We start from the raw sequence: 18899 nt of genomic DNA, 5'->3' as shown, positions 1-18899 counted from the left end.
CAAGTAGGTAATGAAAAATGTAAATGAAACAATTCATTGTTAATGTTATAAAATTTATTTCCAAGGCACTTATCACTTATGTACTATCATAACATATTTATATTAACACCTGTTATATTAAAATAGATAACAATAACATCATAAAGTTTATCAAAAATTATGCTCGTAAAAGTTTTATAGTCGAACAAACTTTGGCCCAACAAAGACTATCGATATACAAATTGGTTATTTGGCAGCCTTTTCTTTCTTCCGAAAAAAATGTAATGGAATAATTAGGTAATAATTCTTAGTTAATATTTTCCTTAAACTATATTTACAGAAAAATAATGAAACAGTAAAAACAGCATGAATAAGATTAAAAAATCTACATCGATATACTTTGAAACAAATTCTTTTACATCTTTTTTTTAATCACTATATACTGATTTTATCAAAAATATAATTTTGTAAGGTCAATTTTAAAAATAAATGAAATGTAACAGGAAGAAAATTAAAAAGAACGTAAGGAAAGAAAAATAATTATCACGAGGAAATTTTAGACCAAGGGTACATTTAAACAGAGCAAAGGATATTAAAAAAGATATAACCAATCAACCATACAGCACAACTTTAATCTGACATAGCTTCACAACTACTTATTAGACACTTTTATTAAAAAAAATATAGGTAGTAAACGCGCACGTAACGTACCTTTATTTCATCTCGGACATTTCGAATCATGTTATAACAATCCGTGGTCACCACGCGACTAAAATATAGGTAAGACTAGACCCTAGCCCTCATAATCGTAATTTGTGAGTGAAGACAACAATCCTACCAAGTTTTTACTCATTAGACACCACAATAAATCTATACTGCAACGCTCAACGCGTATTATATATCTTTTTGTCATACTAATTTCAGTCTTAAGAACAGTACTTGGCTTTCAAGTCTTTCCTCAAAATCTTTCCTGCCGAACTTTTTGGTATACTATCAAGGAAGACAATATCATTTATTTTCTTATACGGTGCTACTCTTTCGTTGACAAAGACGCAGATGTCTCTCGTATCAACTTTCTGGCTTGGTTTGAGTACCACAAAGGCTTTAGGTGCCTCTCCATTTTGAGGGTGAGGTACACCTATGACAGCTGCGTCGTTGACGGCCGGATGATCTCTTAATACCGCTTCCAATTCTGCCGGCGGAACCTGAAAGCCTTTGACCTGAAAATGAAATTGTTTTGATTTATAGATTCAACGAAAGAAAATAAACAAAGTAGAATACAATAAAGTAATGCATAGAGTGCCGTGTGGTTCCCGACACCAATACAAAAAAGAATAGGACCACTCTATCTCTTTCCCATGGATGTCGTAAAAGGCGACTTAGGGATAGGTTTACAAAATTGGGATTCTTTTTAGGCGATGGGCTAGCAAACTGTCACTATTTGAATCTCAATTCTATCATTAAGCTAAATAGCTAAACGTGGCCATTCAGCCTTTTTAAGACTGGTGGCTCTATCTACCCCGCAAGGGGATATAGACGTGACCATATGTATGTATGTACAAAAAGTGTGGTCATCACAGTAATTCTATAACAATAAGTCTGAGTCAAGGCCGACATATTTTCGCTGACTTGAATTAAGAGCATGATTTGTCTGATGATTAACAGAGCACCACCACTACTTGTGAGTATAACAAGCTTCTTTAGGAAGCTGGAATGGTTCAACTGATTTTAATTCAGCCCCTTGCACAAAACAAGAAGTGACATGTTATTATTACAAGAAGTCCGCGGAAAAAGAGGATACAGGCTAGCAATCGTTTCCTAAACATTTTTAATCATTTAACCCAAAAAAACGCTTAACTGCTGAATTTTCAAGAAAATTTCTCCTCCATAAATGCTAAATTCGATAATGCATACATACCTACATATGGTCACGTCTATATCCCTTGCGGGGTAGACAGAACCAATTCAAATAGTGACAGGTTGCTAACCCATCGCCTAACTAAGATTCTCAAGTTTGTAAGCCTATCCCTAAGTCGCCTTTTACTACATCCATGGGAAAGAGATGGAGTGGTCTTATTCTTTTTTGCATTGGTGCCGGGAACCACAAGGCAGTGTATAAATATACAATTTCCCAAATTCGATAATGATCTTCCTTTATCTCACCTTAACAATGATCTGGAAACTGAAGACGTCGTAGATCGGAGAAAGTGGAAATAAAACTCCAAACCCCGAAGCACTATAGTAGAGGATGCTACTCATAATGCGCAAAGATGAGAGAGAGAAAGATAATCTCACCTTTATAAGCTCTTTTAACCTATCAGCAATAGTGACGACACCTTTATCATCAATAGTCGCTAGATCACCACTTCTGAACCAACCATCGGCTGTGAAGGCTTCACTATTAGCTTGTGGGTTTTCCTTATAACCGCACATCACTTGAGGGCCTTTGATAAGTAATTCACCAGTCTGTAAATAATTTTTATTTTTTGTTTAGTTGTGAGTTGCGAGTATGTCTTTGTATCAGTCTGTGTTGTCGTAGCAATAAAATGAATAGACCGAATTTTGATGTGGTGTCTAATATTAAACTTTACAATACAGTTATTACGATCTCCATTTCAGTCAGTCATAATCAGTCTTTATAATATTATTTTTTTAAACAAAGCGCCTTGTCATTATAACGTTACAAATTTACATATTCAAGACTTGCTATTTGTTTAAAGTTTTAGGCGTGCAATTAAGATGTTCAATTATAATTGATTTTTTACTAGTTAAGCATCCAGTACTTATACTAACACATACATTAGTAAATCTAAATGAGCAAGAACCTAAAGCATAACATATATAATGTAATAAACAGATAACACACCTCATTAGGTCCCAAGCTGTTCAAGTCTAAGTCAACGATCTTCACCTCCGTACTGCCAACTGGGTTACCAACTGTTGAATAGTTTTCAGAACCATTGACCGGGAAACATACTACTGGTGAAGTCTCCGTTAGACCATAACCCTGCCTGTAGTCCAGTTTTCGCTGAAAAAGAAAACCATTTAAAGACCAAAGATAATGCTAGGAGTCTTTAGAAGTTTTTATAATAGATTGTTTGATATCAAGAGTGGTAAATGTTATTCTTTCTGCTTCTTCAGACTGACAAAAATTTGGTGACCTTTATTAATTGTGTGAAAGCAGTACGCAAAATTGTTAATGTCTATGTAAACTAAATAATCATATATAGGTATAACCCTATAATAAAAAAAAAACTATTAACTTTTGGTCGTTTTTTAAATTTTCTGTAGAACTTGTCAGGAAGTTAAAACTTTATAAAATCTTTTGATTAATAATAATTATGTATAATAATTTTAGTGAAGTTTCTAATATTTCTTTATTGGTTATAGTTTCTTAGTTTAAGCTTATTCATGAGCCCAAACCAAAAATTTCAATAGGAAATTTGTTATGATACAAAGAAAAAATATCTGGTTACCTTGACTTTGTCAAAGAACCGTCTGCAGTCAGACGCGGCGCTGGGTGCAGCTCCATTGATGACTGTATCCAGATATTGGAAGGTTTGCTTCGATGCAGCAGGATGAGATGACATGAGAGTCACTGGAAGTTAAAAACGATTTGGTCAAATAAGCGCCAGAAACATAACATTTGTTTAATACCAACATGTCTTTTTGTGAGGGCATATAAGTCTTAAAGACCTTAATGTTTTTACGAGTTCTCAATTAGATTAATTTATTAGCTCCACCGACACTAGATTATTTTTAATATCATTGAGACATGCGTGTTGTGCCCTTACAACTAAACGTGATAATATTAAGGAATTTACTTCATAGTGCATCAAAATCATTCACAATATGTCGTGATGAAATGCCTTAAGCCACAAAGGACACGACACGAGGACAAACATAAATACATACACACTCGTACAGATCAAACTGAGAAGCACCTTTCCTATATACACCTATATTGTAACCATGTTCAAGGAATAAATGGTTATGATTAAAAATGATTATGATTTCTTTTTGAAGGCGATTAAAAATTGCTAGCTCATACTATAACGATTCGGTGAATATGTTGATAATATAGATGTAAATTCTCTGCTTGCTCACCTAAAAGTAGAAATTACTTACAGATAGGTGGGGCAATAAACAGCAGATTGGTCTTGAATTTCTGCAACGACTGCAAATAAACGTCGGGCTGGAACCTCGCCAATGTGACCAGTTTGGCTCCGATGGACATTTTGTGAAACATGATGACTGACGCTCCGTAGATGTGGAAGAATGGAAGGATTGCCATTACAGAATCTTGATGGGACTCTGGAAAGTATAAAAAGTAGTGTTAGCCTTACTCATATGTCTGATTTTTACCAGTTATACCTAGTTAATCAAATTCTTTGTACACAAAATAAATATACCTGACTTCTAAACGTGAAAGTAATTATTCATATAGTTACTACTACAATATTTTACAACATATGTACAATCTCGTAACACAAGTCTCGAACTTACTTCGAGACTAATTCAATCTGTGTAATCTGTCCCGTATATATTTATTTATTTACAGTAAAAGCCTCATCTAGTGAGTCAAGTTCGACTTAAAAGATAGTTTTAAGTTTTTTGTTTTAGTCTCTGTTGGTTCTGACTACCCCATAAGGGATTAAAATCATGATCATATGTGTTATACCTATGGTTTTAATTGTGTTCGCATCGCTATATAAATAATTAAATTGTTAGTCGTCAATAATCTGGCTTCAAAAAGAATGCTGTTTTTCAATCATAGCCCTAGTTGTCTTGTAACTAAATTCACATTCAAGTAATACTCACTAGTTGTATCATTATGACATCTTATACGTGGTTCGTTGATCTGTTCAAGGTTAGCTATAATGTTCCTGTGCGATAATTCTACTCCTTTCGGGAGACCAGTAGTACCACTTGAGTAAGGAAGAAAACAAACATCATTCGTACTCCTTCTGACAGCTTTTAAACATGACGTGTCCACGTGGGGATCTTCACTTAAATCATTGAAGACAACAGTTCCTTCAGGCATTTCATCTCCGTTAGTCCTTATCACAATGATAGGAAGGTCCAGTTTGGCAAGTTTCAAAGCGTTCTTGATAGTGTCGACTATTTCTGGTAGCGTGACCACAATTTTCGCGTTGGACATCAATAGTTGGCGTGAAACTTCATCTGGAAACATAAAAATTGTTTTCATCCATCATTCTGGCATCAATATTAGCCGGCTCAAACAGATGGACTGAACTGACGCCAAATTGATCGTGTAACCCTTGCCTAATAGTAATCATTCAAACGCGACTACACTGTAAAAAATGGAACAATTGAACGAAATTATGTCTGTCAGTTAGTAATATATTGGCATTAAAGCGCTGACTATCAATTGTTTTTGATCGTCTTATTTTGAATATCTCTGTCATCTTAGAGTTTATAGCTAATGCCTAAACAAATCTTGTTAGTGGTTCTTTGCGTACTAACAATATTTAACTCAGTTTAGTTTCTGTACGTTAGTTAATCTATAGTTATTGAGAGTTAAACTCAAGGAAATTTCACCACTTAGAAGTAGGTACTAATCTATTAGGCAATCGCGCTATCAAACAAGTTCGTAGTTCTGTCAATATTAGCTTTGATATGAGTTAGATCTGATTGGGTAACAAGCTGTATGTATTTACTTTTAGATTAGATAGTTTCTATCTTTGCTATATTTAGTATCTACTCTTGTTGTAAATAAATGTTCTTGTTTTTCATGATTACTGAATTTAGAGTGTCGTCGGCGATACAGAACTGTAAGTTACAAGGCCTAGACTCGGAGAAGAGTTTTATCGGTATTAAATCTTTTTTATGTAAATTAAATAAATATCTATGTGTCGTGTGATTCCCGACACTAATACAAAAAAAATTGAACCACTCCATCTCGTTCCCATGGATGTCGTTAAACGCGACAAAGGGATAGGCTCATTAACTTGGGATTCTTCTTTTAGGCGATGGGCTACTAACCTATTTGAAACTTAATTCTATTATGTAGCCAAACAGCTGAAATTGGCCTATCAGTCTTTTCAATATTATGGCTCTGTCTACCCCGCAAGGGATATAGACGTGATTGTATGTATATATATCATTGAGCCAGACAGCTGAACGTGGCCTTGCAGTATTTTCAAGACCGTTGGCTCTATCTATTCAGCAGGGGAAACAAACATGACTATACGTCAATATACCTACATATTTATTAATAACTAGCTGTCCCGGCAAACGTTGTTTTGCCATATAAATATTTTTTAAATAATTTCTAGGTAAAAAAAAATTTCAAGTGTGGGCAACCCTTATCAATAAGAGGTATAAAAAATATATGTAAGCCGATTCTCAGACCTACTGAATATGCATGCAAAATTTGGTTAAAATCGGTAAAGCCGTTTCGGAGGAGTACGGAGACAAACATTGTGACACGAGAATTTTATATTATAAGAAGATACAGGTATTAAACGCGCTCGTAACGTACATTATTTTATATCAGACGTTTTGGATTATGTTACATACAATGATCCGTGCTTACCGAGCGACACGTCATATTTATAAATATTATGTAGTACTAGCTGTGCCCGCGACTTTATCCGCGTGGAATAGTTATTTTGAGCATCATTGAATTGAATTTTCAATTCGTACCAGTAGTTCCTGAGATTAGCGCGTTCAAACAAACAAACTCTTCAGCTTTATAATATTAGTATAGTTATGCAACGCGAAAGTTTAAAAACAGTGACATTATTCATATAGCAATGACTCTTTTCTTCGTAATACACATGACAAACGCCTGGACTAAACCTGCACATTTAGGTGATTCAGCATTGTCAGTACACAATAAACCAAGTCTCGAAAGTTACATTGAACTGAATATTTAACATACATACATATAATCACGTCTATATCCCTTGCGGGGTAAACAGAGCCAACGGTCTTAAAAGACTGAGAGGCCACGTTCAGCTGTTTAGCATAATGATAGAATGATTCAAATAGTGACAGGTTGCTAGCCTGTCGCCTATAAGAAGAATCTCGAGTTTATAAGCCTATCCCTTACGCCGCCTTTTACTACATCCACGAGAAAGAGATGGAGTGGTCCTATTCTTTTTTCTATTGTTGCCGAATATTTAACTTTATTCCAGAATAGAAAAATCGAATAATTTTGGATCATGATCAAAAGAGGCCTTAAGTTACCACAACTTGGATTAATGCCAGAACGATGAAAAAAATAATCTAGGCAATAAAAGATAAACATATAATCACGTCTATATCTCTAGACAGATTAGCGGGGTAGACATAGCTAACAGTGTTGAAAAGACTGAAAGACCACGTTCAGCTGTAGGTATGGTTTGATGGAATTAAAATTCAAATAGTGACAGGTTGCAAGCCCATCGCCTAAAAGAAGAATTCCAATTTTATTATCTATTCCCTTAGGTGTCTTTTACGACATCTATGGAAAAGATATCAAGACTTTGTATTCTTAAGTAATAAAAGATAAAGTTACAAGAAATCAAAGTCCCCGAAACCGCAGAGCTTGCATGAAGAGAGTTATGAATGTGGATGAAGCGAAGGAAGTATGCAGAGATCGTAGCAAATGGAAAGAGGTAGTCTCTGCCTACCCCTCCGGGAAAGAGGCGTGATTTTATGTATGTATGTAAAAGAAATCAATAGTTCAAATTCATTTATCATGATTCCAAACAAATTATTTGAAATTTCAATAATAACTATTTCTATTTATTCATTCATTTCATTACTATACTATTATTAAAGTTACTTAGTCATGGAAATATTATTATTATTTTTTCGGTTTTATTAATCGTTTTTCTCATTAACGTGTACGATAGCAACTCATAACGCAACCAAAGTTACTTAACTGCGCCGGAATGCTTGGTACAATCGTGTCGTAATGGAATAAATTTTGTGGTACGTGTCAGATGTTTAGTATATAAAGTACAGTCAACGTATTTAAATAATGAAAATTAACAAAGTATTTCAGATAGGGTGTGAACTTCAATTATTGTTATAATTGACTGCATAAAACACAATGCATAATAATTAAGAGAGTATCAGTTGAATAAGGTAACAAAGAGATCAGTTTAAAGTTCGCTTATTACATACATATGGTCACGTTTATATCCCTTACGAGGTAGACAGAGCCAACAGTCTTGAAAAGACTGAATGACCACGTTCAGCTATTTGGCTTAATGATAGAATTGAGATTCAAATAGTGACAGGTTGCTAGCCCATCGCCTAAAAAAGAATTTTAAGTTTGTAAGCCTATCCCTTAGTCGCCTTTCACGACATCCATGAAAAAGAGATGGACTGGTACTATTCTTTTTGTTTTGGTGCCGAAAACCACACGGCGTTTAATATCAGAGAAAAATCGCTTATTAATATCAGAGAAAGTTTCGCCCGCATGAAATTAGCGTCACCTACAAATAGTGACTAATTAAATCTACAAAAAGTTATATTTCATGTTATCTATAAAAAGTGACAAATTTGACGCCATCTATATGAGAATGGCGAAATTTGCACCACATACAAAAAGCAACAAATTTAACGCAACCTACAAAAAATTACGAATTTAACGCCACCTACAAAACAATACACGTTTTTTACAAATCCCACGGGAACTATAGGTACCCCATGTTCTTCTCCAGACTCATAATTATATAATTATCTATACTAATATTATAAAGCTGAAGAGTTTGTTTGTTTCAATCCAAATTTTATTAGTCTATCTCTAAGTCGCCTTTTACGACATCCGGAAACCACCGGAAGTGCCGGAAACCACACGACACTTATATACAAAACAATGACATGACAAGTCAAGCTAAAACATTCAGCTAACTCCCATCTATACTGATATTATAAAGCTGAGAGTTTGTTTGTTTGTTTAAACGCGCTAATCTCAGGAACTACTGGTTCGAATTGAAATATTCTTTTTGTGTTGAATCGACCATTTATCGAGGAAGGCTTAAGGCTATATAACATCACGCTGCAACTATAAGGAGCGAAGAAATAATGGAAAATTTGAAAAGTAACGGGGAAAATTATTCCATCTTGAGGGCTTCAATGATGCACAAAATAACTATTCCACGCGAATGACATCGCAGGCACAGTTAGAACGTCATATATTTAGAAGATTAATTCAGTAGATAGCCTGCGAAGAGGTAACAAAAAAACAATTAAACTCATTTTAGCATAATAGCTATTCAGGATTGGGATGGGATAGTTGGAATCATTAGGAACTTATTCAATGAATTGATCATTAGGAAATGAACCAAGGAGAGTGTGGAGGGAAAGGTTGGAGTGGGAAGACCTAGACGATCGTATCTTGATCAAATTAACGACGTCCTGGTAAAGGGTCAGGTCAAAAGTACCCGAAACCGCCGAGCTTGCATGAAGAGAGTTATGAATGTGGATGAAGCGAAGGAAGTATGCAGAGATCGTGGCAAGTGGAATGAGGTAGTCTCTGCCTACCCCTCCGGGAAAGAGGCGTGATTTTATGTTTGTACGTATGTATTAGGGACTGAACACTTCTTCTAACTTACGTGCAGTATAAATTGGGTTCAATGTGGACACTACACCCCCAGCCTCCAAAATTCCCAGCACCACCAAAGGGTAATCCGGGACGTTTGGTAGCATCACGGAGACGACGTCGCCATCTCTGACCTGAAACTTGGTCCGAAGGTTTGCGGCGAAGGCATTAGATAGCTTGAATGCCTGCTCGTAGGTATACCCTCTCCCGGATACAGCACATACCTGGAATTAAAATTTTAACATATAGTCACGTCTATATCCCTTGCGGGGTAGACTGGGCCGACAGTCTCGAAAAGACTCATAATCCACATTCAGCTGTATGGCTTGGTTGCTTGCTTGATGATGGAATTGAGATTCAAATAGTCAGTCAACAGGTCGCTAGCCCATCGCCTATAAGAGGAATCCCAAATTTATAAGCCTATATCATAGTCGACTTTTACCACAGCTTTATAAAATATTGGATTGTGGACTAAATGATGTTGATTTATTCGTCCATTATGACATCCATGAGCCCAATCCTACAGAGCCAGGAACAACGCAGCATATAAATTGAATAAAAGTACCTACCAATGTAATAAGGAGTATGATGGGTGTGAAATTGAGTGACCGGATAAGGAACAGCGTGATAAGGGAATGTTGTGATGTGAAAGAAGATGTAGTTACAGGAATAGAAAAGGGTATGTTGAGATGGTTCGGTCATGTGGAGAGGATGAATGAATGCAGGTTGACTAAGCAGATATAGGTACAAGGAGAGTGTGGAGGGAAAGGTCGGAGTGGGAAGACCTAGACGAACGTATCTTGATCAAATTAAGGACGTCCTAGTAAAGGGTCAGGTCAAAAGTACCCGAAACCGCCGAGCTTGCATGTAGAGAGTTATGAATTTGGAGTCAAGCGAAGGAAATATGCAGAGATCGTGGCAAATGAAAACAAGTAGCCTCTGCCTACCACTCCGGGAAAGAGGCGTATTTTATGTATGTAAGTACCTATCCTGGTAGTCCACCGCGTATAAATAGGTCCACTAATTTAAGGGTAAGTTATTTGTTACGCACAAAAAAAAATCTTCTCTCTCTAGTATAAAAATAAGGGTGGATACATTAATAGTACAGAAGCCAAACATATTCCGTCAATTATATATTGGCACTAGCTTTTTACCGCAGCTTCGCTCGCACCAGATTGGCGCCACCTAATAAAGAATACAGGTTTTCGTAAATCCCACGGGCACTATAGTTTTAAGCGGGATGAAAAATATCCAATGTCCTTTTCCAGACTCTAATTATATACGCAAAATTTCAGGAAGATAAGTTATGAAGATAACACGTGAAGTGACAATAATCAAACAAATACTTTCGCATTTATAATACTAGTTAGGATGTAGGTAAATATCACGAGTTACTTTTCCAGATTAAATTTATAATTAGATCTGAATTTACATCAATTCATGCCCATTTAAAGCCTCAATCACTTTGATTATATCTTAAGGGTTCTCCTCTAACTATACGAGATTTTTGGAACTAAATTTGTTTGACTATCGAGATAAAAGGTACAAAATACGAAGTTCAATGTTTCGTTGTCTAAGGTCATTCTTTCAATCGTTAACTTAAATCTTTTATCATGATACCACGATATGAGTACATGCTATTGATAACGCGTTTGAATGCTCTTTACTTATTTACCTGGTGAGAGATGATGATGATATAAATAAATATATAGGGTTTTTTTTATACGCATGAGAAATTTTGGGTGTGCCGTGTGGTTCCCGGCGCTTTTGGAACCACTCCATATTTTCCCACGGATGTCGTAAAAGGCGACTAAGGGATAGGCTTATAAACTTGGGATTCTTCTTTTAGGCTAGCAACCTGTCACTATCTGAATCTCAATTCTATCATCAAGCCAAAAAGCTGAACGTGGCCTATCAGTCTTTTCAAGACTGTTGACTCTGTTTACCCCACAAGGAATATAGACGTGACTATATGTATATATGTATTAGGTAAACTGGATATCTGTGTAGAAAGAGTAGCATTGATGGGTATCTGCTATTTGATACAGATACCTATATATAGGGTTAAACAATAATTTTTATATCAAGATGAAAAGTACCCTATGTCCTTCTTCAGATACTTAATTAATACGGAAACTTTCAAAAAGATTAGTTCAATAGATAACGGGTGAAGAGAAAACAAGCAAATAAACTTAGTTTCACATTAATAATATTAGTTGTGATGGTATGGATGGAGTGGTTTTTCAAACCGATCAAATTCCAAGCATTCATTATACCTACTGCCTATGCTCAGAAATTGGTCATAGGTTTAATTAGTTAGTTCGTGACTTTCAAAATATTTTTTGCCATCTCACTAATTAAGCTATCAACTGATTCCTGATTGATTTTCAAGACTTTAAAATCCAAATAGCCTTCAAAATTACAATCGCACGTTTACCGTTTTATTTTATAGTATTAAATCAATTAATCATAACAATGTATTCTCTCGTCCACATTTCTATTCCAAGTTTGGATAATTGTGAAGTTGACGTTATTGAAGAAAATGCTGCAGTGCAATTTGTTACCATTTCCTCTGCACTGACGCTTTGGAAGCGGTGGTAAAGTTAGTTTTAAGTAATTTACTTGACGTCAACCAATGTGTGTGAAACCAAAAGACATGACAGTTAATAAGTGATGTTTGAAATGTCCCGTAACTAATAATGAATTAAATTATTCATGAGTTATTCTGAAATTTTATATGGTGTCAAAAAGCATCATGGGGGGATTGGGGGGCTCAGGTTCAATTGCTTAGTTAACTTTTTTTATTCCACCTCCCAAAATTATTGCCAAATTATATCTAACCGTTCTTGAGCAGAACGGTAACATAACTATAACTGATAACATAAATTTTACATCTACAATGATTCTATCACTAAAAATACTTACAGATACAGTTCTTTCGGGCCATTTATCAAGATTTTGCCAAATATAATCGTTCAAAGTACAATTCGGGAGCTCCACGTTATTAAACGGTGACTTGACTACTTTGTCCTTGGTCCAACTACTATTTCTTCTGACACTCACTGTCGCATATTTTGAACCTTGACACAGTGTGTCTAAAGTCCTTTTTACTTTGAACAGACTCTTTGTCGAAGACATGATTTCGTATCTGCAAAATAAATGGTTATTATAAGATATATATGGTTATATATGGTTGGTATAATGATAATAACATTTGAATAATTTTGTATGTACCTAATTTCATTCTATGCTAGTATAGAAACACAGAACAAAACATAGTGTGTACCAACTGCTTCTCTTCCAATGCATATTGCAAAATTCACTCCAAGGTAAGGCTAACGAATTTGGGATTCGCCTCTAAGGCGATGGACTAGTAACCCGTCACTGTTTTGATCTCAATTCCATCATAAAGCCATACAACTGAAGGCCTTTTAGTCTTTTCAAGATTGTTGACTCCATCTAGCCCGTAAGGATGTATGAAATTTCGTTCTAATAGTTAATTGATATCGTCCTCTTGAGAAATTAAATGTTTTATTGTAATTTTCTTCTATCACTAAGATTTTCACAAAAATTTTCGCCAATATAATCAAGAACACTTGACGACGTTAGGCCCTCTCTGAAGGAAAGGGTTCCGGTGCAAAAGACACTGACAAATGTGGATGAAGCAAAATAATAATAAATAAATAAATATATACGGTACAAATTACATTTCAAATCACACAAAACTTCCAATCCATTCTAATCCAATCCAATCCAGGACAATCAGAAAAAGTTATTTTTCTCATCATGCCCTGGCCGGAATTCGAACCCGGGACCTCCAGTGTCACAGACAAACGTACTACCGCTACGCCACAGAGGCCGTCAAAGGAAACAAAAACAAAAGAAGTATGTAAAGACCATAGCAACTAGAAAACTGTAGTATTCCTAACCCACCGGGAATTAGACGTGATTTTATACGAACCTAAGCGTTTTATAGGCGTTAATAAATGTCATTTACTCTTAACAGCAAGCGTTAAATGTTTCAAAACACTATTAGTGTAAAAATAAAGACATTATTCAAGACAAAAGAATAACAACTTCCTTTAAGATAACTATTGTGATAAGTATGCAAAAAACATCTCCGTATGATTACAAACTGCACGATTTAAATACAGATGCACTGAGCATGGCTAAAAATAAGTATAACTAGCTTATGCATGTTGCTTCGTCGCTTTTGGATTTCAAGAATATATCTAGCATAAAATTCAAATTCAAAATTCAAAATTCAAAATTTTTATTTATTATTATAGGATACTATTATATCGCTTAATAATTGTCGTATGGTTTAACAACTTGGTTGACGTCAAATAAATACAATTTCAAGTATATATCTAGCATACAATTTCTTGAAAATTCTTCAGAGAGAACGTAGACAAATGACTGATAAATTTATAAAAGTTAAATGATATTCAGAGTTTTGTGGATGCGACAGATCACAACGTACAAATAAATAAATTGATTTGAATTTCTTTGGAAAGTTGATCAATTTACTAACATAATAATCTCACCTTTATCCCATAAAAGGTAGTCAGAGCCAACAGTCTTAAAAAGAATGAAACAAGTTCAGCTTAATTATAAAATTGAGTCTAGATCAGTTTCGTGAACAGAATTAATAATTGACTAAAGCGCAAAAGAAAGTATTTCGCTTGCTCATAATTTTAAACTTTTTATTAAAGAAGGTATCTACCCAATACAATAAAGAAAATTTTCTCGAATCCTTTTTAACTAAAATGCTTTTAAACCCCGTAGAATTGAATCAAAACACAAACCTGTTGATATTGTTTATCGACCTTGTAAACCTGACCTACAGATTATGTCATAGCCGTCACAAATTAACAAGTAAGCAGTTACCTCTCATATTAATAAAAACAATGTAAGTATTGTTTTTATTAATATGAGAGGTGAAAACTTACTCATTGAATTGATTATAAATTTTATTCATTTAATTTACTTGAGCTAAAGTTTAGTTCAAGATAGTCAATTTCATGAACAGGATTACATTATTTTTAAGTAGGTATATCACTATACCATACAATAGTATAGATCACTATCACCACATACTAGTACCTAATGTCATAATCACACTTGTGAATCTCCATTTAATAATTAAGCCATTCAGCTAAACGTGGTATTTCAGTATTTTCGAGACTTGGCTCAATCTTCCCCGTAAATGAAAATACATAATAATATGTGTCACTAATCTTTAATTTGTTTTACATAGGTACATACATGTAATCACGTCTATATCTCTTGCGGGATAGACAGACCTAACGGTCCTGAAAAGACTGATAGGCCACGTTCAGCTGTTTGGCTTAATGATAGAATTGAGATTCAAATAATGACAGGTTGCTAGCCCATCGCCTACAAGAAAAATACCAAGTTTATAACCCTATCCTTTAGTCGTCTTTTACGACATCCACGGGAACGAGATAGAGTGGTCCGATACTTTTTTAATTGGTGCCAGGAACCACACGGAACTTAATTTGTTTTACCCTATGAAAAACGGCTACCAAGTTACAGGGCAAAAGTGACCTGTAATGAATTAACGTTATGACAAAAGGGGAATTTCAAATGAGTTTCCAATGACTCGACTGCATTTGTGTATGAATCAAAAGTGACAAATATAAGTACTTTCATAAAAACAAAGAGGCCGCACGCGACTTCGTCCGCGTGGAATCATTCCCGCGGGAACTTCGGGACAAAAAAGGCCTATATGTTATTCCGGGTCTTCAGCTACCTACATACTAAATTTCATTGTAATCGGTTCAGTAGTTTTTGCGTTAATGAGTAACAAACATCCATACTGACATACTTCACAAACTTTCGCATTTATAATATTAGTAGGATATTTAATTATACAGTTGAAAGACCAGTGACTTTGCCAAAATAAGTATACATACATAAAATCACGTCTTTATTCTATACGGGGTGGACAGAGATAACAGTCTCGCAAAGACTGAAAGGTCACATTTAGCTGGCATAATATTGGAATTGAGATTCAAATAATGACAGTTTGTTAGCCCATCGCCTAAAAGAAGATTCTCAAGTACCTATATAAATATAAGGCTATCTCTAAGTTATTTGTTTTTTTTTTTTTATTTTGCCTTTATCATTAACATGACACAAGTTTTGAAACTTAACCGGCTCATTTGTACCTACTTATACATACATAGGTACTTACGTAGTTTAGACTGCATAGCTTAGGTCAGTAACTAAACAGATATGTTATTTATCACTAGACTTTTGCCCGATACTTCGCTCTCTTGGGAGTTTCAGGTTACTTTTACTACTAGCCCACCATTGTATGAAATTTTACCAGAATTGGTTCAGGAGGTTTTGATTTAATTTTTTACAAACAAAAATGTGAAAATATCTATACTAATACTATAAAGCTGAAGAGTTTGTTTGTTTGTTTGAACACGCTAATCTCAGGAACTACTGATTCAAATTCAAAAATTTTATATTTTATAGACTAGAATAGACCATTTATCGAGGAAGGCTTGAGGCTATATAACATCACGCTGCAACTATAAAGAGCAAAGAAATCATGGAAAATGTGAAAAAAACGGGGAAAATTTATCCATACTTGAGGGCTTCAACGATGCCAAAATAACTATTCCACGCGGACGAAGTCGCGGGCACAGCTAGTCATAAATACAAATATTTTTTGAAGTTAGTATTGGCGACAAACAAATCAAGTTTATCATGTCATGCGCAGATGTGATAAAAAGAACAAAACAAACAAAGAAAAGATAATAAGCAATGATCAATAAAAACGATATGCATAGAACAAACATACATATAGTCACGGCTATATCCCTTGCGGGGTAGACAGCGCCAACAGTCTTGATAAGACTAAAAGGCCACGTTCAGCTATATGGCTTTATGATGGCATTGAGATTCAAATTGGTTGCTAGCCCACTACCTACAATAGGAATCCCAAGTTTATAAGCCAATCCTTTACTTGTCTTTTACGACATCCATGGGAAAGATTTACGAGTGGTTCTCTTCTTAAGTACCGGAAACCACACGGCAAATAAAAATATGGATAGAACTACCAGTAAAATGGTATAAACAATTTTAAACCTTTTCCTTTTTGCAGTTGGTTTAATTATGATATGACTGTAAAATACCTATATTTATTCTAGACTCTAGACAAACATACCAAAACAACGATAAACATAACAATAGACTGCGTATTAACTAAACCATACAACATTTCATGCAAACAAATTAGATATAAAATTAAAATAAAGCAAAACAAAATAAAATTCAAAAATCGAACGTAAACATACCTTTTAAACGGACGCGTACACTTGTTTACAATCAAAAGTGTTCACTTCAATGGACCTTGAGTATAATTTATTCAAATGGAGTAAAAAAAAAGAACGTGATGCGTCGCTGGCATTTGCCAGTACACTGCCGGACAAGCACACACGGACGCCAAATACTATCAGCAGCAAAACAACAACCGGTATTATTTTATTGAGTGTGCATTGCATTCAATACAATCTTATAGACCGTAACATCATTAACATAAAAGCTAAATTACAATAAATTTGACCAAGTTGATATTATTTTTATGCCTTGATAACTTTCATGCGTTTTATCTTGTAGACCATACTATTAAAGCCATAGTGACTAAATTACAATGAATTTGAGCAAGTTGACGTGAGTTTGTATGCGTTGATAACTTTCATGCGGTGAACCTTATGTAGTGATTTTAGAAACGAAATTAGATTGAATCTGACGAAGTTGAAGAGCTGTTATTTGTACACATGCCAAACGCGTGAGTATACACAACTCGCCATGTGGTCGTGCATGGACCATGCAGCATGTTACACACGTATAAACGTATATGTAATGTGAACTTTGCTTTTATATGTGAATTATAAAGGGAATTGAAAAATGAAACATTAAGGCTGGTATATTACTTATCTATCTTATCTAAGGACAAAGATGCAGGGTGCTACCGGGAACACACAGTGAGATATAAAAATAACTAATACTTATGCCTGATTAAAATTTTAACGAAGATATTTTTTTAATTTCAAATTAAGGTTACATTACTAAATAATTATTTAAAAAAAATTAACTGTAGTTTCCAAGTCTTCCAAGGAGCCTCTCCACGTATAACTTTAGACCTTAAATATAACTCCAAGATTCTGTATATTCAATTCAAAAAGGATACCAACAAATTTTCGAAATTTTATAAACCTTGTTGAAATAAAATAATAATTAACCTCCTTTGCTTAGAAAATAATATTTGTACAACTGTCAGTAGGATAAATTAATAAATATAGATAACCTAGCTTAAATTGGATATTTTTTTTTTCAAAGAAAATTTTCTTACAAAATAGTTTTTGACTGTATTTTTATATACTTATGTTAAATAGCTTAAATAGAATATGGAACAATTCATAAAAAAACTTAAGACATCAATTGGCAAAATAAAAAATTTGATTAAATAAACATTTGACAACAAAACAAAAACGATGAATGTGACCTGATAAATAGTAAATAATTTTCCATCAATTTGCTTTCACGTTAGCACTGCATGATATCTTATCACAATTTATTAGTTTTATTATAATGTTTTTTACTTGCGACTTCGTTCGCGTAAATCTGGTGTTTCATCATTCATGACCCCATCACAAATTTTGGAAAATCCTTTTACTAAACTTTGCTAAATTTAATGAAAACTGTTTATTTATTTATAAGTAGGTATAAAAAAAGGAATAAATAATTTATTAAAATACTCAGTATAGGTACAATATGTTAGTAGGTATGTACGTATTGTTCATAAATTACAAGTGTAATTAAAAATTTATTATACGGCGGGTTTTCCTATTACCATTTTCCTCACCGTAAGAGAATCGAACCATTAAACTTAAAGAACGTATGTTTTCATATTAAAAAAAAAATATTCACTTCAATAGTAGTATTCAAACCCGGACACCTCTTATTTACAAGTCGGATACCTTAACCCCTCTGCCAATAGGTACCCAAAAACGACGTGACAACATGCACGTATGCGTTATTAATACTACCCATTCAAATCACTCCCCACCTCGCTGCAATTATCTATCCCTTTCACACCAATAGACCTTAGTTGAGAGAATAGATGCCACGTCATACTTGTTAGAGTCAACTTGACCGGTCGTGTTATTTAGTTAATGGTGCATTCTTGATGAAGTAAGATAGTTTACGCCTGAAGTGCGCAGCAGTAGGGGTCAATAACAGTGAAGTTAGCTACATATTGGAATGAGTGATCTACTATATTTCTTTTTTCCGTACAAATTGTATTTAGGTACAAAAC

General features: G+C 34.4%; 1 protein-coding gene across 2 annotated transcripts; it reads right to left on the bottom strand.

Moving 5' to 3' along the window:
* Window positions 1–654: 654 nt before the first annotated feature.
* On the bottom strand, window positions 655–17036 carry LOC106130304 (uncharacterized). Of its 2 annotated transcripts, none has more exons than XM_060948073.1 (9): window positions 16876–17036; window positions 12467–12689; window positions 9555–9765; window positions 4801–5163; window positions 4108–4293; window positions 3456–3577; window positions 2846–3007; window positions 2275–2445; window positions 655–1199 (listed from the first exon to the last, which is right to left on the bottom strand). In XM_060948073.1, exons 2-9 carry the CDS (start codon window positions 12677–12679, stop codon window positions 906–908), a joined length of 1722 nt encoding a protein of 573 aa, XP_060804056.1. In that variant the 5' UTR covers window positions 12680–12689; window positions 16876–17036; the 3' UTR covers window positions 655–905. The 2 variants fall into 2 exon arrangements, with proteins under 2 accessions (XP_060804056.1, XP_060804057.1); XM_060948074.1 differs by lacking the exon at window positions 16876–17036 and adding an exon at window positions 16380–16505.
* Window positions 17037–18899: the final 1863 nt, after the last annotated feature.

This window comes from Amyelois transitella, chromosome 15, assembly GCF_032362555.1.
Source record: "Amyelois transitella isolate CPQ chromosome 15, ilAmyTran1.1, whole genome shotgun sequence".
NCBI lineage: Eukaryota > Metazoa > Arthropoda > Insecta > Lepidoptera > Pyralidae > Amyelois > Amyelois transitella.
This window is presented reverse-complemented; position numbering and strand designations above follow the sequence as displayed.

Excerpts from the sequence above, each read along its gene's own strand:
- LOC106130304 (XM_060948073.1), bottom strand. The coding sequence starts at position 12,679 with ATGTCTTCGACAAAGAGTCTGTTCAAAGTAAAAAGGACTTTAGACACA. Across the intron at positions 9,766-12,466 it reads GGCCCGAAAGAACTGTATCT|GTATGTGCTGTATCCGGGAG; the intron begins GTAAGTATTTTT and ends TTTTAATTCCAG. Across the intron at positions 3,008-3,455 it reads GGTTCTTTGACAAAGTCAAG|CGAAAACTGGACTACAGGCA; the intron begins GTAACCAGATAT and ends TTTCTTTTTCAG.